The sequence below is a fragment of the Argiope bruennichi genome, chromosome X1 (assembly GCF_947563725.1).
Source record: "Argiope bruennichi chromosome X1, qqArgBrue1.1, whole genome shotgun sequence".
Classification (NCBI taxonomy): domain Eukaryota; kingdom Metazoa; phylum Arthropoda; class Arachnida; order Araneae; family Araneidae; genus Argiope; species Argiope bruennichi.
Window position 1 is genome coordinate 33,191,405 of NC_079162.1, and position 25,962 is coordinate 33,217,366.

The 25,962-nt window shown below is 30.1% G+C and overlaps 1 protein-coding gene across 3 annotated transcripts in view; it reads right to left on the reverse strand.

The window, feature by feature from the left end:
- LOC129958553 (uncharacterized) overlaps positions 1–25,962 on the reverse strand; it is a 90,046-nt gene that overhangs the window by 38,875 nt on the left and 25,209 nt on the right. For all 3 annotated transcript variants that reach the window (XM_056071097.1, XM_056071098.1, XM_056071096.1), the window contains one exon: positions 6,911–7,604. In XM_056071097.1, coding sequence (XP_055927072.1) covers positions 6,911–7,604 — 694 coding nt within the window. The remainder of the gene's footprint in view (positions 1–6,910; positions 7,605–25,962) is intronic.

The following is a 25,962-nucleotide window of genomic DNA, read 5'->3' on the forward strand; positions in this document are numbered from 1 at the left end:
GAATAATTCACAAAATTGTTAAAACATTCTAAAATATATTTTTATTAAAATGTAATGTTTTGAATATATTCAACTAATAATTTGCAGTATTTGGAATTTCAATAAATACAGTATAAAAGGACACAAACTTCACTTTCAACTGAAACGCAACAAGATTTCTGGTATAGTAAAAATTTAGCTAATTAAAATGCCGAAATGAGGAATAAAATTATCAGAGCTTCATCTAGCAACTAATAGAAGCTTAAAACGAGTAAAAATTTTCGATATGTTCAACAAATAAATGTAAGTCAGTTGTACAAAATATGCAGAGATGAATTTTAGCTCATTTTAATAGCTTTTAAAATAATTACATAATTAGTACTATTTTCTAGTTAAACAATACTTTTGAAAAACTTGAGGACCGAAATATTTCATGATTCAACAAAAAAGTCACATAAGTTTGAAAGCGTTGCAACTGAACATAAATCTTTTTCATTTGAAAACAAAAGAATAGAGCTAATACCATTGGGGGAAGGACTTCGTGAATCGTAACATGACTTTTAAAATATATATAAATCTCAGAAATTATGCTACAAATGCAAAACTGTCTTATATGAAATGCATGGAAATGTAACCTGTTTTTACTTAATCTGCTTTAATGAAATGAAAAATATTATATTGCTAACAAATTTCCAGGCCCGGATGAAGCTTAGATATACCACCTGACTGAAGACTGAGAGGTTTTAGGTTCAACTCCGGAAGAAAAAATTATTATAAAAGTTTTTATTCAAAACTTTTTTCTATTACTAGCTCTAGGAGTTCTAGTTTATCATTGAAAGTACTCTAATATTTTTACTCTTCCGGAATACTTTCCTAGAACAATCCATGATGATATTTAAACCTGTCTACCTTCATTCTGGTTAGTTCTCATCTAAGTGTATATGGTAAAAGTTTTATAAGTTGCGTTAAAAAATCAGATTACGTCCTCAATTCTATCTACCCATTACATTAAGAAACAGATGTCCTCAATTCTATGTACCAATTACATCAAGAAACAGTTTGATGGAAACGTCGTGATGCTACTCATCTTGGAATCAGATACTGCTCCCAGAAGAAGTGGTCGACTTCAGGATACCCTACCTAAATAAAGACTCTATATACCGTCCTCAAAGACAAAGATATCGGAAGAAATGGTTATGGATGCGGAAACGGAGGAGTCTGTCGTTATGACTTCTCCAATGCTATAATATAGAAACCCATCTGTATTTCGTGCGGAAGCTGGCCAAGGCTCAAACAAGTGACTTAAAGAATATGACCGAGTCGTTAAATACAACAAATGGCATGAATTCTTATGACTGTCAAACGTATATTTCTTCCTTGAAGTATATATCGATATTGATTCGAAAGAAATGAACTGATCACATTTTGGGATCAAGACAAATTTAAATAAGAATTGATCAGAACATATGGAGACAGCAGACGTGCTGGGATAGAAGCCGAAAAAGAATTGAAATCGGGAGTTGAATTTGAAATGAAATGAATCGATAAAAGCACTCAATCGTGCATTCAAAATGTGATGAGACACTGTCATGAAATAAATTCTCAAATAACGGAAGATAAAAAGTATTCCACCTCATTAAAGGTTTTTCAGAAGACTTTTACCAAGCTCTTTTAACAAAAGAAATAACGGCGAAGAAGGGCTTCATTTACTGGAATTAGTATATCGAAGAAATGAAAGAGAAGCTTGTAAGCCGAAAGAAATTCGATCATTACCTGATGCCATCAGAATGTCCTCTGTCAGGGAAGAAATGGATTTTAATAACCTTATTCGAAAAATAAATCGGAAGAGATCCAATGTATACAACGCCGAACAACGAAAAGTCTGAAACACAGCTTAAATCCATCGAAACTTTTGTTCCAGAAGAAATGCAAGGGGCTCTATTACCTCTCACACGACTGAAATTCATCCATGACCATGATTATCAAAGCATTTTCCCACCATCGCAAAGACGAAGAGAACTATTAAGGAACCTGAAACCATAGCAACTTATTCATAATGAACTGCAGAAAATAAACTAGAATACTGCCATTGTTGCCGTACAAGACATGTAGTTCCATATTATAGAAAGAGGCGAGCCATCTTTGACTCTAACCTGTCCCACAGAAGAAATGATAATGAATCAAGAATCGAAATGGAAGACCCTGCTGTCTATAGCCGATTAGCCACTAGAAACATCTAGTCGAGCCCTACACGAGGGCGATCACCACCCCCAATACCATCACCTATCGGTCCATTACCATTTTATCGGCGTTCCATTTCTTGTTCTTCACCCAGCTGATACAACGAGGAAAACTAAAAACAGCGACCTCCTTTGGGGGCGAAATCACCAATGACGGAAACCTCCACCTGGAGCGAAGTAGTTTAAAAATCAGCTGGAGGTTATTGTCGATAATCATTTAGTTCATGGTCTTGTGAACTCCGTGGCATCTTCCTCCGTCATTTCAGAACTGTACAGATGTCATCTTACAAAACCATGTTTCAAGTCAAAGAAAAATTCGTCTTGAAAGTAGACACTGGAAATTATGTGCCGCTGGAGAAAAGTGTACTTCGTCTTAAAATTAAGGGCTGAATTTAAATGCACTGTGTTGCTGAAATGTAGCCACGATATCATCTTGAAGCAACCTAAGGTGTCATAGATTGTGGAAAATATCAATTGACATTTGAAGATTTTCCAAGTTGTATCAAAATACTCAAATCTGGACACTGGATAATACCGACGACTATAAAGTACCTGATCATTATGATGAATAGAAATAAAATGTTTCTCTTAGATGAAAGAAATTGTAATAACGGCTACTGTAATAATCTTAAAAAGAAGAAAAGGGGAATTATAAGCTAATGGACAAGTTACAGTTCTAATTGTTCTCAAAGGTATGTCCGTAGGTAATGCAACAATTCTGCACAAAGACTGTGTGAATACAATAACTATCACAGAGTCCAATAGCACATTTCAGGTAAAGTAGGATTGCCATTTTTTCGATTATTTAAGCGTGTTACCTCCTAAACTCATTTTGGAGCAAACAAGAAGATACTTGGAATACTTGAAAAATTTTCGTACGTTTCTGAACAATAAAAAAAAATTCAAATTCTTGAAAGGAATTGTTAATAATCGCATAAATACTATTGGTCATGTACCTATGAATCAAAGAACATGCATTGTCGCCAACTGAACATCGAATAATTCCTGAAGAAATCGATAAAATGCTAGATAGTGACATATTTCAGCTGCCTGTGAGTTCTGGGTCGTCTCCTGTTGTCCTAGTAAGGAAGAAAGGAATTGATGCTTTTACGTGAACCTCAATCGAATCACAATTTTTTATGCTACCTCAATCGAATCGCTAACAATGATGTGTACCATCTTCTTAGCGTAAATGACACTATAGATTGTTTAAAGAGTGCTAAATATTTTTAAACCATGGTATCCGAAATGAGTATTCGCAAATCGAGGCAGATGAAGTCAGTCGTGAAAAGACAGCGTTTGTCACCCCATAAGGGCAGTATGAGTTTAAATTTATGCCATTAGGTTTATGCAGTGCGCCCACCACATTAGAAATGAAGAATGATGGACAATATGATACGCCATTTAAAATGGGTGATGTGTCTCTGCTATTTGAACAACATTTTGACGTTCTCCGAAACTTTCAAAAAACATTTGAACAAATATAGTATATATCTGAACTGCATCCTAAAAGCTGGACTCAGTTTAAATTCAAGAAAATGTGCTCTTGCTGTCGAAGAATTTAAAATTTTAGGCAATCGTGGGTGAGAAGGAGGCGTTCGACAAGGCAAAAGATGCAAGTTCCTTTCCAACTCAGAAAAATTAACACGATGTCAGAAGATTTTTAGGACTCTGTACCTGCAATTGTCGTTTTCATTAGACTTTTGCTACAAAGCTCAAGCACTACAGAAGCTGCTGAGGAGGGACTTTAAATTTCGTTGGAGTTCCGAATAATCAAATTTTTTTCATAAATTGAAGTAAGCGCTTACTTTTGATCCCAATTTAGGGCTTTATGATGAGAAAGTTCCCACGGCACTACATACAGATGCAAGTGGTTATGGAATCGGAGCAGTCCTCGCTCAAAAGCAGTTCGAAAGGAGAACGCTATTGCCTATGCATCACGGATGCTTACGAAAGCAAAGAATTATTCTACAACTGAAAGGGAATGTCATGCAGCCGTATGGGCAATACACAAATTTTACATATACCTTTTCGGAAAGACATTTATTATTGTTATAGACTATCATTCTCGGTGTTAGTTAATTAATGATCCCCTCCAGAAGACTTGCGAGATCGGCTTTAAGCCTCCAAGAATGAAAACATTGCTATTGTGTATAAAAGTGGTAAGAAGAATAAAGACGCAGATAGCTTTTCTCGTACTCCAGTAAAGGAAAAAAAAAAATGTCTCTTCGGAGGAGGGGAGCGTCTTTACTTGTTTATAGATATCGCCAAGGAACAGAAGGACCGAGACTTCAAGAAAATCACACCATCGAAAGAAAGATTAGACAAAACCCATTACGACTAAGTTAGTGGGGTCCTATGTAAAAAGAAGTTTGACCCGAAAAAAAAGGACGTGGTTGCCACTTGTTCCTAAACATCTTCGCAAGAACATGTTCCTATGTTTTCAGAACGCACCATAGACCAGACGATTGAGATTTGCTTTTATATACGACAGAATAAGGAAACGGTTTTATTGACCAGTTTTCAATCGCAGTATCAGTCGGTATGTAATGCATTGCCAAGAATGCCAACGGAGAAAAGCATTTTTTCACAATCAGCACATCAATTAGTATCTAATCCTCCTGCAATAGAATATTCCATAGAATTAGACGATTAATTCTCAAAATCCTTGAAGGGGAACAAATCGATCGTTGTTTGTACTGCTATCTGACGTGCTACGTGATCACGAAGGCCTTGCGTACGGTTGAAATTCCAGCAAAAGCCAAATTTCTACTGGAAGGCATTATTTTAAAGCATGGAGACCCAAGAATAATTATTATATTCAGGGAACAATTATTATATTCCTATCAAAACTAATTTTTGAACTTAATCATTTCTGCAATGTTCCCTAAAGAATGACGATTGTATATCATCTCCAAACTGATAGACTAAGACGTTAGCAGACCTACTGTCGTTATACGTCGGAATCGAACAGAAAGATTGAGATGAAATATTAACCTCCTTTACTTTTGCAAATAATACCGCCAAGCAAGACACTGCTGGATCCACGATCGTGAAGTTGAGATAACGTTTGACGATCATATTACCAATTGAAGAAATCGAAGTTTATAATACTACTAAATTGGTATAGAGAGCCGAAGAGTTAAGACATTCTGCGAGACAGCGAACACTAGAAGTGAAAGAAAAAGACAGACGACGCTATGACTCCATAGTTCACTATGAGCGTAGAGATCTCGTATGGGTTTTTTATACCAGTGCGGAAAGTAAAAACTTCAGAGAAGTAGTTTAAATAATATTTTGGCCCTTATAAAAGTTCTACGACGATTATACGATATAACATAAGGAGTACAAGATTTTGATCCAAGTTCGAAAACATACACAAAAAGAGGTAAATAGAACAAAGATGATAAAAATGCAAAATGTCATTCTATGTGAAACAAATTCATTTAAAATTGGCAAAAAAGAGTAAAAAAATCTAAATATTCCTAAAGCAGCAACAAAACAGATAACATTGGTAAAAAAGGTAAAAGTAGTTTTGTAAAAAGGTAGTATAAGTAAGGGTCAATGAAGGGAAGTACAAGTAAGGGTTAATGAAGAATTTCTCAAAAGTTTCAATCAAAAATGGAGCATTGTTCTATGTCTTCACCAAAAATCCACAGTATAAAGTTTTAAACTATCTAGGAAAATATTCCGTCTGTCCTCAAATTAGAAAGGTTTGTAAAAAACCTGTTTTAAAAAAAATAAAATGTAGAATGATTTCTATTTGGAATGAATTTTTCAGGAAATCCGTTACCTACTGAAAATATATTCTGAAAGTATAAATAATGAAGTAATGGAACATAACATCATTCAAAAATGCATTTTTTGCAACAAACCTATTTTCACTGCATGATATAATAAAATTTTAATAATTAGTATTGTATGATTGTATTAATAAACATTTATTTTAGATTTAAAAAAAATAAAATTTTTGCTTTCTAGAGAAATAAGTAAGCTAACATGAATTTATGTTTGCATCCTCTATTTGTCTTTTAAGATCATAAAAAAATTTCAACTTACCCTCCCCCCTCCCTTTTTCACGTGATGTCATTGTTACTCGAAACATTTCAAGCTCTTAACAATGTGATTATTATACTTTGATTTTTTCTCTACTCGAATTACCTACTGTAATGCAAACAAGTGAGAAACATACAAAGTTTTATAAACGTAAAGTTGCGGATTTTTATACATTCTGAACACAGGATGTTTGAGGAGATAAACATCAAATATTGTACGCAAAGGGGAAACATAATACTGCCTTTAAATCACGGCACGTTTCGTTTTCTAAAAAGTTACAGCTTCAACCGCTTTATACTTTTCTCATAAACTTTTATGTTAACATTCCAGCTAGTTCAATATTTAACAGCAGTCACGCAATCATTTTAAATAAAAATTATCTTCTTTTCTTGTCACTTATTTCCTAATGAATATTCAGTATTTTTAAATTTAATGTTTTTAATATATTTTAGTAAATGAAAGTTGAAATAAGAGCTTATTATTCAGAAAGTTATATAAGATTCTGTAGCCAAATTAGGTATAAATCTAATGAAAACACTATGTATCATATTTATTAATGAACTCTGAACACACACACACACAAACACACACACACACACACACAAAGTAATGTTGAAAAAATAAATTTAACGTACTGAAATGGACCATAATGGATACTACAATGGTACATATCTATTTCATTTACAGGTTCAGGTATGCCGAAATTTCCAGGATTGACGCTACTCTTTACGCAGGGTTTTGGGTGTTCAATTTCTTCGATTTCCGGTGAGCTGGTTTCAAGTCTTCCAGCCATTTGACTAGCTATTCCCTCTGAACTGGTTCCTGGCCTTTCATTCATGTGACTAGGCATGCCCTGTGAACTAGTTCCTGGTTGTTCATTCATGTCACTAGTCATGCCCTGTGAACTAGTTCCTGGTTGTTCATTCATGTCACTAGTTCCTAATTGTTCATTCATGTCACTAGTTCCTGGTTGTTCATTCATGTCACTAGTTCCTGGTTGTTCATTCATGTGACCAGTCATGCCCTGTGAACTGGTTCCTGGTTGTGCAGACATTTGGTAAGTTATTCCTTGTGTGCTTGTTCCTGGTTCTTCCCTCAACTGACTAGTTTCCTCTTTTGAGATGCATTTGAACCTTTTATAGCTCTTTCTTCTGACAGGCTCTCCAGTCGTTAGACTGTAATATATTTTTTGTTTAAATTCTTCAACTGCACCAGTCATCTCTGGCCTCAACATTGTTGGTATAAACACGTCTTTTGAGAACATGGAAGGAGAGAGAAGGTTATTATACAATCTTGGAACAATGATGCAATCTCTCGGTGGTACTGGAGCTAAAAAAGGGGGGAAATTTTAATAAAAGCACAATCAACAAAGAATCTTCAAATTTTTCAAAATGCTCGTTGAAAAATGAAAAAAAAAAAAAAAAAAATATGCAAGAGTTAAAAAAGTTTGGATTAAACAAAGGCTATTCATGTATATACAAGAAGCAAATACAGCACCCCAACTATTTTTCAACGAATAAATTAAATCACTCATTCATTTACTTCTGCATATATAATTCAAATCCACCAAAAATCTAATTTACTTTCTTTTAGAGTTTTCAATGTTCAGGGTTACCACATGGAAAGCCAATATGTCTATCATCAGAGACTGATAAAAATTCTGGAAGATTTGTTTACCCCCAGTTCATAATACTTCTGCTGTGCATGCACAAAGAACACACTTTTTGAATCGTGAATGAAAGAGGGTACTGTAGATAAGTGAAATAACAGAGATTTTAGAAACACCGAAGTTTTTTTTTAAATCTGAAACGTTTTTCAACAGAGAACAAACATCTTGTGATCCCAGAATCTGAAGATGTACAAAAAAGTGAAGGGTAATTATTTTTAAGTAAAAATTAGTTAAAATATTATAAAATCTTAAAATAAAATAAATAACTTTTTGTTAAACACAGTTGAAATAAAAAATTTTATAAACAAATATAAAAATGTCAAATAACTCTGTACAATTTTAAATTCCTGATCAAATTTTGACAATATTATAAAGATAATGAATCAGTTATACTTATAAAAGCCCCTTCTAAACATCTAAAAAAATTGTTCAATAATGAAAATTTAAGATTTGTGATGAAATGTCAACAAAACATGTTACATGCTCACATTCTAAAAGAAATCATTTTTTAAAATGCCAGGAATAAGAATGAATTAATGTTCTTTGAAGGAAAAATTTGAAAGGAAAAAAAAAAAAAAAAAAAAAAGCCTTTAGGAAATGTTTTTCTTATTCTTATAGAACGATCATTATCCTGAGTTAATTGCCCTCAAAAATGAACTACTTAATTAGAAAAGAACTTTTGATGTAATAATTTTCACGACCTATTTATAAAAATTTGATTATTTTCAATAAAACGAATATGTCTTATTAAAATCAATCAATCTATATTGACATTATTCAATGGTGTAATTTCAAAATCTGCAGATATTTTTTTAAGCATCGGAAAGAAAAGAAAAAAATCGGGTAAATTGATTAATTAATCACAAAATTTTAAAATCATTTTAATCAACTATTATAAAATGGCTATAAAAAGTAAAACACGAATTATTTTTGTAAAAAAATTTATTGCGATTTTTCTTATCTGGTATTTAAAATGCCCTTGATGATTTGTTTAAAAAAGTATTTGGTTTTTGAGAAGTCAATAATTCTCATTGCTATTGGGAGAATTTACAGGAAAAAAAATACAAAAAAAAATAAATACGTATATTTAAAAATGAAGACTATTCAATTTTTAGATACAACAAAATGATAATATTGTGCCGTTTTTTACAACAGGTTCGAAACACCCCTAAATCGATCTTTTTTTTAAATAGAGGGAGGGGATATACCACAAAGTGGGTGCCCACCATTTGCAAATAAATCTGTAAAAATAAACCATTTGTAGATAAATCTGTGGAAATCCATTTGTACAGATAACATTCAATATCCCCCTTGCTTTCCCAAACAATTACAAAGAATTTGATTGAAAGGACGAAGATTTGGACGAAAGATAAAAGGGCTTGTCTGGTGATTCACCGTTTCCGTTGTCATCCTGTCTAAATATTATATAGTACATAGCGAAATGTTTGCAAGGAAAAGAAGTGCTGTAAATTGGCAGTAATGATGAACAAACTCCTCTTTCAGTCATTTCAAAGGTCGTATGATAGAGAACAAGTGAACACGGAAATGAAGGAGAACTTCTCCCTTTTAAATGCACGAACGACTCTTCCCAGTATCAGTAAATTCATCGTAGATACTACTTAGTCCGTTACAAGCATCTCTCTGAGTTAAAACAATAGCACTGTATATGAAACATTGTAATGTGTGAAATAGGATAGACAACCCAAGAAAAATCAACTCGGGAACTTACTTTTCAATTGAACAGTTTCACCACCTTCGGATATTAGTCGAGAAGAAAGTAATTTATTTTGTGTTTGTTCTTGCAAACAAACTTCACGCCAACAATTTTTTTGTTCTGTTTTTATATCTGTTCATTGCAAAAAATTTTCGTTTTAAATTTCCAAAAAGAAAATTTAACTATTATAAAAGGTTATTAATCTAGATAACTGAAACGCCAATATTTGTTTCCGACAAAAATCCAAACTACGCAATAGATTTTCTTCAAATTTTGCCTATAAATAATTTGAACCATAACAAAGGTTTCAGAGAAGATTTCGTAACAATTAATCAAATAAATAATTTCATCTTAATTAAAAACCATGTTTCCATTGTGCATGCACACTTTGCGCAAACAAACAACATAAAAGTGCTCAAGATTTGTTTAATTTAAAATAGACATGAATACATTTAATACATTTAAAGATGAGTTTTATCTAATTACATAAAAAATGTTATTTGAACTTGAGAATTGGTTTGAGGATTTACTAACAACTATTTAAAAAATTGATTAAAAAGTCAACTACTTGCTTTTACTTGATTTGATGGAGATTGAAATACAATGGTAAAAATGGCTACCTCCATATTCCAAATTGTAAACACATATTTAAGTTGCCATTCACAATGTTTAACTAAATCTTGTATCATCCTTTGAATATTATTAATAAGTAAAAGAGTAAATTAGCTTTCAGCAATTTTTAAGATCCATTTGGCACAATTTTAAATTTTCCGAGAAACTACAGACAGATTTAATACAACATTATAATTAAAATAAAGTTGCATACGATATTTACATTTCGCAATATTTTATATGAAAGAGTCCTTTACATTAAAACATATATGTGTGTCTGTGAAATTTTTAGCTTTGTTTCAGATATTAAGTATGTTATAAATTTTTCAAATTTTATTCTCGGATACACAGTATTAGAAAGGTTTGAATGAACATCTGTGACTATTAATTAATCTTTCATTGATGAAAATACGAAAATAATTTCATCCCAGCAGAGTTGGTTTATCTGACCGCTTGAAATAATATTAAAGACAATACGAATTATCTTTTGCTTTTGAATCGCAAAATTTTTACTATCCCTAATTATTGCATATAATTCGGATACAAGATTCGGTACATAGTCTATTAGGATTTTACAAATAGACTATTTCTACTCTTTCATTTAATGCAGTTTTCAATACAAAATTTTATTTATGTGGTAGTCCTATATTATTCATGGGGATGTAATATATTATTATAAATTATAAAATATGTGAAGCATTTTGATGATTGATTCAATCTAAATGTCCTAAACCGAAACTATCAGTAAATTCTGTATTCAGGATGTGATATGATATGTTTCAATAATGAATGCATGCGCTGCAATCATAACTTGGCAAAAATACTGAAAAGGGAGGATGAATTTTTCAATTAATTACATAAAAGTTATTTTGATTTACTACAATTCTTATGATTTGAAATTCTAATTGAAATGTTTTTTGTATTTTAGAAATCAAATTCAAACCTAAAATTAAAACTTTCACATAAAACATTTTCAATGTGCATCAAACTTAAAGATAAACTTTCTAAAACAATTTGAATGTTAAAGATTTACATTGATTTTAGTATTTGTGAATATTTCTTAATACTGTTCTCTAAAATTCTTGCACTCAAAAGAACTTATAGGGTTTTTATTCCAGTCTGAGAAACTGAAAATTTCCTCAGGTTTCCATTGATAAATCATAGCGATTACTCACCAGGCAATCGTTAAGCCTATTTTCGCACCCGATTAAACTTTGGCGTTTATTTCTTAATTTCTTTTACATCTTTATTCCTCTGAGTGAAGAGATTTTTTATCAGGTTTATTTCGAGCCTTTCTAATAATATTTTTCAGTTTCATTAATTAGCAAAGCATTGCACTATGTGCAGCTGTAAAAACGTTCAAAGTCATTTGAAACTTACATATAGTTAAACTTACGTTACATTTGTTTACATTTAACTGTTGCCATTCGACAATATGTAATAAGGGCGAATTTTGTGCCACGGATGTTAGTGTTTTGTAAATATAAAATGAGATCAGTTCATGTTTAAAAATTAATTGTTTTAATTTCATTTGTACTAAATTCAGACAAGCAACAAACACCTAATTCTCCATAGCAAATGCAAGATAACTCGTCTAGTTGAACATAAAACGGATGCTATAATGAATCATAATCATTTCATAATTTTATAAAAGCTTGTTTATATCTTAATAACAAGTAAAATGTTCATTATTAAATACGCATGAAACCTTTTCGGAAACAACATTTATTTATTTTTCTTAGAAAAATATATTTCCCCGCACACAAAATTAGAAACTACAATACTAAAAAAACATTGAAAGAATTGTTTATAACTAAATTTGATTTGCAATTCAATTTTAATACGCACACACTTTCTGAAACACACAATTTTTCGAAAAGTATTTGTAAAAATATTCAAACTTTTAAAATAATTCAACATATATATGTATGTATGTATATATATAGAGAGAGAGAGAGAGACTTAAATATCAGTGCATTTCATTCAAAAACAGTTAAATCTTGAATTTAAACTCCCCTATCTTGAGTTTTTGGCACTCTTCTTTTCGTTAAGTACTTTTTTTTCCCTCAAAGCTATCACAAACTAATATCATCCTCCCTCCCCAAAAAAATGAGTGTGCTTCCCTCAGTTACTTGTATTGGTTTTTCTTAATCCTTTCGCATACAATGACGAGGCTAACTGGCACACCGAATTACTAAATTTTTAATTTTCTATCTGCAATTTACTGAAAGTATTATGTAATTTAAAATGCAAAAATCATTTAAAACGCTTCAGTATCTCCAATACACTTACGTTATTCTAAAAATTAAAGTAATAATAATTGTCCCAAATAGGAACTGTCATCTAATTAGGAAGTTCAGTAAATATGTATGCCAAGGGGTTGATGTAATACATGAATACTCTATGAATAACTATTTTAATCATCGTTTTATCAAGAAGCTTTTACCCAAAGACTATTAGAAGTTTAGAAGCACTTGTAATTATATAGTTTTTACAGTGAAGAGCAATTGAAAAGAAGAAAAAAATGAAAAAGAAATATATATATTCCCCGATTACATAGTTATAAAACTGAAGGTATGTATAATCTGAAACATTTAGGTACTAATTTATTTAACAAGTTTAGTGCATATTTGATAAGCTCTTTTAGTGTAGCTAAATATATTACCGGACTACCATATCGCATATGTTTATTTTTTGCCATCCATTACAATCGGTAATATTTCATTAGAGAAACAATTGTGGCCTAATAAATTACACTGCAAAAAAACATATTTTGCTGTTAAATAAATTTAATTTACAGTTATATAATTTTCTTATTCCGCTGATATATAGTGCATTCGCATAATTTAGCTACATCACAGTAATTCTTCTTAGTATGCATATTGTATAAGAGTGTCGAGATAAAACAGTGTTTTATTAAATTTTGTTTAACCATTTATTGGATTTTAGTCAGAGAATTCTCATAGTGAAATTCACTTGAGCAAAATTTATTTCTTCATGCAAGTGAAGAAATAAAGTGAAATGAACTTAGAAATTCATTATCGGAGAAGTAACAACTTGATTATTAAAATGACGATTCTTTTCCGAACTCTTCATAGTCCTATTCATACTATATAGTATAAAAGTATCAATTTCTCTAATAATTCCACCGACAAGTGATAATAGTGGTTGGAAGCAAATTATTTTTTTCCTTGGACCGCCTACAGAAAATACACAGACTATAAATATAGTGGAAAATATAAGCTGGATGAAAGACATTTGAATCAGGTGCCTGAAAATCTGTGGACGTTGTCAACATCCATCGCAATGAGTTCTTAGTCGGGCAATCAACAATTATAGGCAAAATGCGGTATCTTATTCACCTATCACCTTGTCGGTTAAACTGCTAAAATTGGCGCAAATTATAAGCTGAATGAACACCATTTGAATCAGGTGTCTCAAAATATACGGACTTAACATCGTCGACATCCAACCAAAAATTATCGGCAAAATGCGACACCTTATTGACTTGCCATCTTATCGATTATTTTGCCAAATGTAGTCAAACCACTTAAACCGTTAGTAGGATATTTCGATTGTTTACAGTATATTTACTTTAAGATGGTTTTTAAATTATCATATTCGTTAATGTCGAGCTCTCTATAACCACCCTGAAGTGGTGAAAACTTTTATCGACGAAACTCTCAATCTCTCGCCGACGGGGGAGTGGTTTCTGACAGGGGGCAATTGCCTCCCTTGCCTCTCCCCTGCTAACGCCACCTCTGCTCAACCTCCGACAGATTCTTCCCATTCGAAATCGATCCAAAATCTGTTCCTATAGCGACCAGAGCCGGCGTTCTTTGTGAAGTGGCTCGGATACAAAAAACTATTTGGGGCCCTAAATTTTTTGCAAAGTTAAAAAAAAAAGATACAAATACGAACACATATTACTATTGCATGTTTATTTAATGCAGGAATTTTTTTTAATTAATTCAGGAAAATTACAATTTTTTGCAAATTATTTTTCGATGCTCAGTATAGCAAGTTCATTTAAGCATTCTGCACACATGTTTGACTGAAGACAATTCTTTATTAATTTTAATTTGCTAAAACAGCGCTTAGCATTTATTATATTAACTGGCATTGAAAAGATAAATTTTAACACAGTTAATACATTCAGAAATAAATCATTATAATTATTAATTAATATATATCGCAATATGTGTTGAGCGTTATTTACATCCCTTTCATTCAAAATCAAATCCCGTAGCAAAACAATTATTTGAATTAGGTTTTCATTTACATCGTTATTATTAAACGTTACAAAGTTATTGGAACATTTTTCTAATTCATGTTTTTCTAAAGTTTTTACAACAATGATTGATTTGAAATACTTTTAAATCTATCTTCTATCTGTACAATAACAGTATCGGTTACAGAGTTAAAAAAAATAACATCTAAATTTCTCAACTGGGTATTCTATAATTTCATCTTCTGCTGTTTCGAAGTAAATTTTTTCTCTTTTTTCGAATTCGTTTTTCAAGAAAAAGTTCTGAAAGATTCAAATTACATGCTATCGCTTTTACTTCGTCTAAAAATGAGTTAAATTTTGGATTTCAGTTTTAATTTTATTGACTGATTTAAAAGCTAGTCGAGAACAATTGTTTTTACTTGAAATAGTTTATTGATAGTGCTAATTTTGGACAATATTATAAACCATACTATTAAACATAAAAATAAATGTCATTTATTTTATTGAATCCAATAGACTTTTAGCTTCGGATACCGCTGTATTATAGTTATTTACATCAATAAATTCTTTGAAGGCATTACAAGTTTGTTCAAACTGTATATAAACTGCTTTGACCGTATTTATTTTGGCTTCCCAGTGAGTGTTGCATAATGGTTTAAGAGTAATGTTTAAATGCTTTTGTAGAATTTCCCATCTTTTTGTAGATGCAGAAAATAAGCAATATAAACGTTACAATATCCCCAAAAAATTATAATATATACTGCTGGAAGCGGCATCACAAATTAATAAATTAAAACAGTGTAATAGGCAAAGCACGTAAATTGCATGCGGGTTTAGAGCAATTATTCTAGATTGTAACCTTTATATTTTCCTTTCATGTTGTTACCGTTGGCGTATGCCTGTCCACTATAATCTATAATATCTAAATCAAGCTCACTTAGGGTTTCCAATATGGCTTTTGCTAGTCCTTCTCCAGTCACATCAGTTACTTCAATAAACCATATAAATGACTCATTTATACTTAATCTTTTCTCTTCATAATTTACATACCTAATAAAGACTGAAGTTTATTTTTATGTAAAATATCAGAAGTAGAATCCATTTGAATACTGTAATACGTGGCTACTTTTGTACCGTCTTTAATTTTGCTAAGAACTTCATTTCCTAACACAGGAATAATTTGTTCTTGTGATGTATGTGCTAAATCATGCACAATTCTATTTTTGGAATTTTTTTTATTCCGTTTATATGATCCATAAGCACAGAGTCGTGTTTACTTAATTCGATTAAACTTAAATTTCCATTATTAGGTTTTCCTATTATTTGAAGGTTTCCTCGAAGTGGAAGATTATTACATGCTAAAAATAGAATATCTACAATTCTATGAAATAGTAATTTAAGTCTTTCCGTTTCCTTATTTATATTAATTTGATTTGTTTTATCAATAGTCGAACATAAATTTAGTCATTTCAGTAATTCTTTCCAAGTAAAATAAATGAATTAAGTGACAAATAGAGCGCTCATGATCTTGAATTACAGTTGATAACTTTCTCCAGTTATTATAGATATCTATAAATCGTTTAAATTTTTCATTTCCTCTGGAAAATAATGTACAGCAAAAACAAAATACCGAGTCTTGCGTTTTTGAATAAATCAACCAGCTTAAAAAAGTAGTAAGTAGTGAAAAATGACCTGTCTTCAGCATTCTTAGCAAAAACTGCTTTGTGTACAACAGGTCTGTTTTTAACACAAAACATTTTTAACTTATCAGTTATAATAATTGGTCATAAACTTGAATCACTTATATGCACTTGATCACATTTGTTATTGTCATTTTATCGTTATTTTCTGATTCAATCATATTTGCATAAACATTTTTAAAGGTTCTTCAAAGATTTTCACAGTTTATACACTATCATTGCAAGATTGTGCAGTTTGTGCAGAAATTTCTTCGCCAGTTGAAGTTTGAATTGTAACTTCTGAAATCGAAGCAATTTCATTGCCACAATTACTTCTTAGACAATAAAACAGGTCTACTCATGACTTTTTTAAAATTTAGCTTTTATTCTTTTCTCTTTTCTGCTAATTTTCTTTTTTGAAACTGAGTCTTGACACCCAGAGGGATACTTCCTCGGCAGAGACATGATTAGACCTAACAATATTATACATTTTATAATATGAATTATCAAAATTATATATGCAATTTAACCTAGTAGGTGTGGTAAATGACAGTACTTTATGTTTATAATATATTACACACTTAAACTAAAGTGTAATAAATTTATATACTTCGTGCATTTCAAAACTCATCGATTGATCATGCTAAATTTCTTTCTCTCTTTTTTGCATCCCGCTATTACCGTTCAGAACATTATTTTAGTTCTTGATTATGTTGGGGCTCCCTCAATGCAGGGCCCTATTGCAAAGCATTCGCCTCAGCCCTCAGATGGCCAGTCCTGATAGCGACCGCTATAATCTCCTTCCCCCTCCCCTCACACACATGAAGATAAGGCCTCCGAGTCATTAAATATATAACTGAAGGCCTCATTAATAAACAAAAAAAATAGGAGTTGTTTTTCTCGGTATTCAGAAAGTGTTCGACAGACTTTGGAAAGACGGATTAATTCACAAACTAATGAAAATGAATAACTTTTGCATCTTATTAAATTGCTCGACTCCTATCTAACCGACAGGAAATTTTAAGTCATAGTAAAGCAGCAACTATTTGACACTAAATCGATCAAAGCACGGGTTGTCCAGGGCTCCAAGCTGGGGCTAGTTATTTTCTCCTGCTTTATCAATGATATTCCCGAATAACACAACATGCTCATTAGCCAACGACAAAGTAATATTGACTAGAAATAAAAACATTTGATCCATCCAAATCGCATTCAACAGACGTCTAAAAAATTTTGAAAATTGATTCATTAAATAGAAAATAGTAATAAATATCTATAAAATGAAGCAATTATATTTAATAAAGCTTCCAAGCCCCCCCCCCCAATTATAATGCATGACGGAATTATCTCCTGACTTCAGGAATGCAAATATTTAGGCGTAATACTAGACTATGTTAATTAATCGTAAATTAACTTGGAAATCCCACTTCCGTTATGCTAGAGAAAAATTCAGTGAATTAAATATAAAATCTTACCCCCTTATATGCCGGGATTCAAAATGAACTGGGACAAATTATATATATATATATATATATATATATATATTCATAATGCCTATATGCGTCCAGTGCTGACTTGCACCTGTCGGGTTTGGGAAAACGCTGCAAAAACAAATTTAAGAATTCTAGAAATATTGCAAAATAAAGTAATTATACAAGCAGTTAACTCACATGATTCTTGAGACAAATACATGAAAATTGCAAAACTCAATACTCACATTAAAAAATTTGCCACAGACATTTACAAAAAGCTTGAACAAAATGAAAATGAAGCTGTTAAACTGATCGCCTCCTATTCCCAACCCTAAAATTAAAAGATTGCGAAATGCTTTATCAATATAGATTAATTATTCTACTAAATTCAATTTGTACCTTCACCTGAAATTAATTTTATCCCCCTTAAATTTAATAATAAAGACGATCAAATGCAACATGATCCACGTTTCTGGACAGCCAATTATATCAACTGATGAAACTAAATATTCACACCATCCTTCGCTCTCTCACCCACATACAGATCCTTAACTTCGAAACCTTATTCCTCTCCCTCCTCTCTTGTGATTGGACACTGCTCTCTCCCCTCATCTCACCACCACAGCCACGACGGCCGTCAATAGCTAAAGTAAGATCATCTCCAGTCACCGCATAGTTCCAAGACGGGCTAAGCCCCTACTAGGACTATGAACTCTGCCAATCTTTATTCGCAAAATAAGGCCTCTCTCTCGCGCTCCCACCCAAGTGAGTCATCACATCTAGTCGGTTGACAATCACCATACTGCACGTTTTTTACGTGAAACCAGTGATAAACTTCCTGTTTAAGCTTTTATTTTTTTTAATATAACCTACTCCGCGATACTGTTACATTGAAATGGATAATGATATGCAGAAGCCAAGTTTAGAATACAAATTTAACGGTAAATTTGATTCTTTTATTACCTTTAATACAAGCATAAAGTGTGATTTAATCTATTAATGTTAAGCCTATTTGTTATACTATTTTTAAAAGAAAACGAGCAAGTTGATGTTTAATTCCTTAGTGCATTGTCCAATTTCTTAAATTCGAATTCTATAATATGTTTTTCATTATTAATGTGTTTTTTTTCTTTTTTGCATTTTAATGATAAAAATAATACAAGTTCAGTGTTATATGACGAGAGAGTTTTGTTCATGTTCTGTTTTAGCAGCACATTAGAATTGTGATTCAGTTCTTCAATATTAATCGAACTGTTCACTTTTCTCCCCCTGATGCAGCGTTGATTAAGGGCGAACTTAATGAAATAGGAATAAATAACCACGATCTTTTCGTACGAAATTCTCTATTATAATTTAAAAATCAGTTTAGTTTTTGAAATAACAAAATAATGTGTTTATCTATTATTGCCTTGCCAGAATTCTTACTCATTCGATTGTTATTCACTCGTTCATAATTCTGGTATAAAAATTCTGTTAAATAAGCTGCTCACAGAATTTTTTTATTAATTAACTTCAAACTTTTCTTTTGATGGTTATTTAATTAAACAAATTATTTTAATTACATCTGTTATCTCTTAATATTAAACATTTTCATTCATAATAGAAAGTTGTTTTTAAAGCTACAATGGAAATGAATATCTTTAACATAGTAATTTATATTATTTTGTTTCAATTTTTGTTCAAATTAAATCAGCTCAAATTAATTTAATTATTGCTAAATAAAATTTCCCTTTTTTTTTTTTTTTTAAAGATGCCATATAAATGCTCAGTTCTGGCATGTTGAGAAAATTATGATGAAAATAAAATAGAATTTTTGGATTCCCAGTTGACAAGGCTTTAAGAAAGAAATGGTTGCATGCAATTCCAATGAAAAATTTTACCATTACAAAGAATTCTAAGGTCAGCTATAACTTGCATTGATATTGAATATATTTTAATATTTAGAAATAATTTGGATTACATTTTAGGCATAAATTTAAACATTACGTTTAGATTTATTGTACAAGAATGTTTCTTTTTTTCTCTTCAGTTATGTGATGAGAATTTAAAAGACAAAAATTTTAAAAATAGTTTCTTTAATAAAAGTACCAGTGAAATGTTATCTGCTCCATTGAAAAAGCCAAAGCTGAAAGAAAATGCTATGCTAATTATTTTTTCTGGGTGCCTGTCATATTTTTCATCATAAATTCCAGAAAGTCCTTCTAAAAGAAGGCAGCAATTAGAACAAGCCCAAACTGAACTTCCCATGAGTGAAAGTTTAAATTCCCAAAGAGACTATGATAGCAGAATTACATTTGCTAATTTTGATGAACTTAAAAAATGTATTAAAATCAATAGCTTTTCTCCCTTTGGACTATTGTTGAAACGAATGAAAATAAGCTACTGATTGATCTTTCTTTAAATGATGACATTTCTTCCATAATATATGCTATAAATGATGGCAATGATCTCTTGTTATATGTATCATTTATAGGAGAAAAGATTTAAAAACATGAACAGAAGAATATGCTATTCACTAAATTACTAATTAAAATGAATAGCATATTCTTATTTTTTTAAAGGGTCCTTCTGCTTGTTTATCAAGTTCTGTGAATAGCTGAATTAATATTATTGAATATGCTATCAAAAATTCAGAGGATGTATTTACTGACAAAAGTAAGTTTTGGAAAAGTAAATTGGAGTCTAGATAATATAGAAGCATGGGCTGGAGACCAATACCATATTTTTCTTTAAGACAAATTTATGAGACTGAAATAAATGATTATCCCATGAATTAAAACTTGTATCTCATAATAAAGGTTCTATAACTATTAATATATTTGATGGTAATGATGAGGGAGAAAAAAAACTATTGATTTAATTTTCTGCTATATATCTATCAAAGAATCACTGATAAAATAGTGGATATCTTGCCCACAATAGCATATTTAGCTAATTGCTGTTCTCATGCTACTTTAAAGAAAACAGTTTATATTGTATCAAAAATTAATAACAATTATAAATTATATTTCTTATCATTTTAAACTGATAGAACTAAAAGATAAGGGAAGCTTATAATATCCCATGGAAATAGTTGTAAATGCTGTTATTCATGCATATATAGTCCTTTAAAAGTTAATTAGTGAAAAGATGAAGATAAGTTTATTTTAGTTTTGAATCAATGCAACTTTATCGTTAATTTTGTGGAATATATTTTAATAACAAAAGATACGTTTCTTGCTTCTGATGTTTGTGTAGATGGGCATAACACATTACCATTACTTATTATAATTCTAAGGTCATCATCTAACAGCTATTTAAATAGTTATTGTAAAATAAAAATGAAAAAAATATCTAATAAAACTTGTTTCTAAAAATAAAATAAAACTAAAAACTTTTTCTACAAATTCTTTGACCGATAAAAGGGAAAATAAGAAAATTGACCAATCAGAAAAAAGGGAGGGTATTTGATCAAAGTATGAAAGAAAAAAAAATTATGGATCAACAAAAATTATTTTTTAAAAAAACTAATTAAATGTAACTGTATAATTAAATTGTTTATATTGTTAAAGATTAATAAAATTCTAACTGTGCAACTTAAAAATACCAGAATTTTAATTGTTTGTTGATTTTGTTACAAAATAGAAATATCACTTCAAATATGATTTATAAGTATATGTGTTCTGTAAAACTACATTGTGCCTTTTCTTGCTATCGATTTTGCACTAAATAATAATCTTTGTAAATTCTGATATCGGATTTGAAGTGGTACTTCTATTTTGTGTGAGTGTGTGTGTGTGTGTGTAATATATAACCATAACAATTGTATTTTTCTTGCTATTTATCACACAATAATAAATACTATTGATTATTAATTGCATTTGAAGTGATATTTCTATTTCGTATGTACATATATGTGTGTTTGTGTGTTATGCTTTTTCTTTCTATTTATTAAGTTGTTTTTTTAACCGCATTTCTTTTAAAGTGTGCATGTTTTGACTAATTGCATAATCTTTTTCTTGCTAGTTATTATGTAGAAATAAATAATATTGTTTATTAAGCATTTTGTGTCATCATCTGATTCATATCTTATTTCTAAATCAATCATATTTATTAACTTAGAAATTAAAAATGTTATTTCTTTAGATAAGTATAATTTATAGATTTGCTATTTTTTTAACAAAAATTTGGTAAATAACTTTAAAGTAAATTAAAATCCAATATTTATATAACACAGAAAAATTGTACGGATTTTATTTTGCTACTAATCGAATGTTTTGCCTTGTTTAAAGCAGTTTTAATTTTTTATATATTATTTTGATAATATTTTACTATTGAATTAGCTTCCCTTTTTTAAAAATAAAACCTCAGAACTAAAAAGGCTTCTATTTCAAAGAAAATTTAAATTAAATATCTATTTAATTTCACACAAACAAGTATTAAATAATTTTTAAATTAGTTTTATTATGAGACTATTTAATAATTCGGAGAATTTGCTTTTAAGGACATTTGTCAAGAAAGCATGAAGTTCAATTTCAGCGACTCTCAGACAACTATTATAATTTAAATATCAATTTTATTTTACACAGCAAATATTAAATATTTTTTTAATTTGTATTTTAATTGACTGTTTCATAATTGAAAGAATTAATAAAAACTTCAAGAAAGCATAACATCGGCAAATTTCTGACCACACATTATGATTAAGGGCGACAAATATAATAAATCAATACGATCCAAAGAGAGATGCAATTCAAATGTTTGATATGATTTTACTGATGATATTTCGATAACAGATAGAAAGTAACCGATTCAATCTATCCAGTTAAAGCTCCAGAACAAGAATTCATTCATTCATTCATAGGGAAAGTTCCTTAATGATGCACATTCCAGGTAAAGACGTCCCAAATAGCAGTGGCAGGATTTATTGATCACGTGCAGAGAACCTCCCATTTCACAGATAGGCTCCGGCCTATCTCACGAAACTGCAGCATTATAATGACTTGACCATTGTTGGAAGCGAAAAACTCCTTATCTCATTATATGTAAACAAGATTTGTTTCACGCTCAAACTTCCACAAAAATTGTTTTATTAATATTTCCTTAAAGAAGTCTGTGCAGATATTTAATGTTCGAAACAAATTCCATATGATATCCCTTAAATGGTTGGTTATAAATGTCATACATTTAATATTTTTCCATAATTGAAGTGATTTGATATTCATACAATTAAATTGTCTATACCCAGTTGGCATGAGAATGCCACTGCTCCTAAAGACTGCCAAGTTTTTTTTGTCTTTTGTTTAATAAGTATTATGGCTGATTTGTAGGCCTTTTTAAAAATAAAACTGATATTTTAAATAAATTGTCGCTGATCAATTTTCCTTCATAGATTTTTAAATACATTTTGGATGATGTATAGAAATTCATCCAAATGTAAATACTTCTTTAATGTATAACGGAAAATCTAAATGTTGGATTAAGGTGCCTGTCAATGATTTTTATATATCATCAGTAATATGATTGGCAGTGTGACAAAGAAAACTATTTCGGTTATTAAAATTTATAAGTTTTTATTATAGTATTAATTTCATTTTCAGTGTATAATGAATTTCTCTTAAATGAAAAAAAGTTATGTTTGCATTAAAGTTATTTATTTAAACTGTTTCTTTAAATCAATTTTTTTCCTTAAAATATTTTTAATTGTAATGCAAATAAACTGCCACTTTAACGTTTCCCCCCCACTACAAAATGTTCGAGAGATACATGAAGGAATAAAGAAATCCTTAATTTTCTAGACTCGGAGATATCTGACCCATAAATTTGCTAAAAAGTTGTTTCAGGTAATGTTTACAAAGTCGCAGCACAAAAAAAAAAAAAAAAAAAAAAAAATTGACAATACAGGAAAATGAAACCATGGAAAAAAAAAAAAAAAAAAAAAAAAACGGTTGTAACCGGCCATTTGACTCTCAATCATGTATAATCCAGTGTGTAATGTTTGCATATTACTTTTATTGGAATTATATTTTATTTTTTCAGAGAAAGTTTCAGTAAGAGAAGCACACATTAAAAAAATCATAGAAGTCCATTAATTACAAAATATTTACTAAGCAAAATAAAAATATCTTCAAATTACCATTTTTAAATGTTAAAATAAGAGCTACATTAAAAAAAAAAAATCTTATGTAAATTTCATAGAAAATTTTTAACAAATTTATATCATGTATAAGTATCATATAGTTAAATATGGTATTTGTGACTCTTAAAATTGAAGTTTTAGGAGTTAAAAAAAACATAACACTAAATTTAATGTATTATTTCACTAACAAATACTTTCATATTTAAAAATCAATCTATAATTTCATAATACCCCTCATTAAAATCATAAAAAGGTTTTAAAGATCCCCCATGAATCTCGGTGCATTTACATAATTTTCAGGGACAAAACCTGTCTTTTGTTGCTTAAAGGTTCAAACACACAATTTATAAGTAAAAACATGTTATAGCGATATTCATAAAAATGATACTATCTACGGTTTATTTATTATTAAGAGCTTAAAAATCTATCTGAACCTATAAGATACTTTTATATAATCTGCATAGCACATAAAATTAGTTAACCCAAATTTAATAAGTAAAATAAATACCAGATTTAGTTTTTTGCATAGTATTAAAAGAACTCATAATTCCAATGAGTTAAATATGATAATATGATCTATATTTGTTGTTCCTATGCAGACTGCTAAAAATTGAAAGTAATTTAAACAAAAATAATAAATCAGTTATTCAATTTAACTGAATTAAATTATTAAGCCATATTAGACAACACATAAAAACAACCATTGGAAAAACGTAATTTTTTTTAAAAAAATTCAATACAAAAATACTTACTTACACAGATAAAACAAAACAAAACAATTTTTAAAAAACAGACAGCCCTTTAAATAGGATAATGGTCCAATGCACTATCAAAAGATATAAAGGTTGATTTACTATACAAAAAAGATTTTTATGGTTGAAAATCCGAAAAACATACGAAAATTGTAATAGGATTCCCCCGTCCACTTGCAAGATTTTAATTGATGTCTTATCTTTGATGACCATCTGGATTTTTCGTTAATTCATGTTCACAGTTTGCAATTCTGCAGCATAGCTCTTAGTCTAATATTGTTTCTCAAAACTGTTTCACCAAGGTAACATTGTTACTGACCTGTGTTCGTGTAATAAATGGTGTGTATTGCAAGAGGGAAATAGTTTTGAAATTTTCCAGGTTGCAATGAGGATAGTTTCAAAGCAATTCACGAAAAGTGTCCACTTTTCCCTTGAATAATTGCAAAGGACTGTACTTTCCCCTCCCTTGAATAATTGTAAAGGAATTTTCCATATGTCTGTCGAATAAGTCTATTACATTTTTATATTTGTTGTAAAAAATAGCACATAATAATACATCAACATCCTTTCTGCCTCCTTTCACATGACACTGTACTAAGCTCTGTACTTTTGTAATTATGTCAGTAATGAAACCCAATACCCCAACCTTTTTTTAATAGTTAGGAAACACATGTCAAATGTCTGTAATATTTACTTATACAGATGATTTTAATGCTTTGAACAACACTGACGATCTACTAAAAAACTGCTGGTTTATTCTGCAGTATACTCACTGCATGCATACATACATATGCTTCCTGTATATGTTTAAGAAAAAATTATAATTTTATTATTTAATGGGTTAAAACTATGACATTTTTAAGGGTGAAATTAAAGCATTTTTTTTCAAATTTAATTTATTCCCAGTAATTTATTAAATTTAGCCTTTTTATAATAATTTACAAGTTTTATATAGATTTTAATTGTCTCTCTTAAACCCTTTTATTTAACTGTCACTTTCCCTCTTATTTATTTTATCCACATTTAAAATTCAAACTATCCTGTAAATAGGACGGCGGTCCAATATGGGTCAACAGAAAAGGAGTGTCATCTAAAAGATCCCCGCCCCTCCCTTAAATATATGATTTAATCAAAGTCAATAAATGATAAATATAAAAATTAATAGGAAGAAAAGAGTTTTCATTTTTTTTACTAAAAAAGCTAGACTGTTTTATATATACATAAAATAGGTTTAAATATTTCTGATAACAATCATAATAAAACGAGTAAAAAATCGTGTTATTTAATTGTTGTTTTAATTATTGGTCAGCTAAACGTTTTTCCCAGGATTCAATCCTTCCGAATTCCGATATAATTGATTGACGAAACCACATATCAATCATTGTCAGAGGACACACATTCAATCCCACAGAGATCATCTATCGAAAACCTTAAGCATCT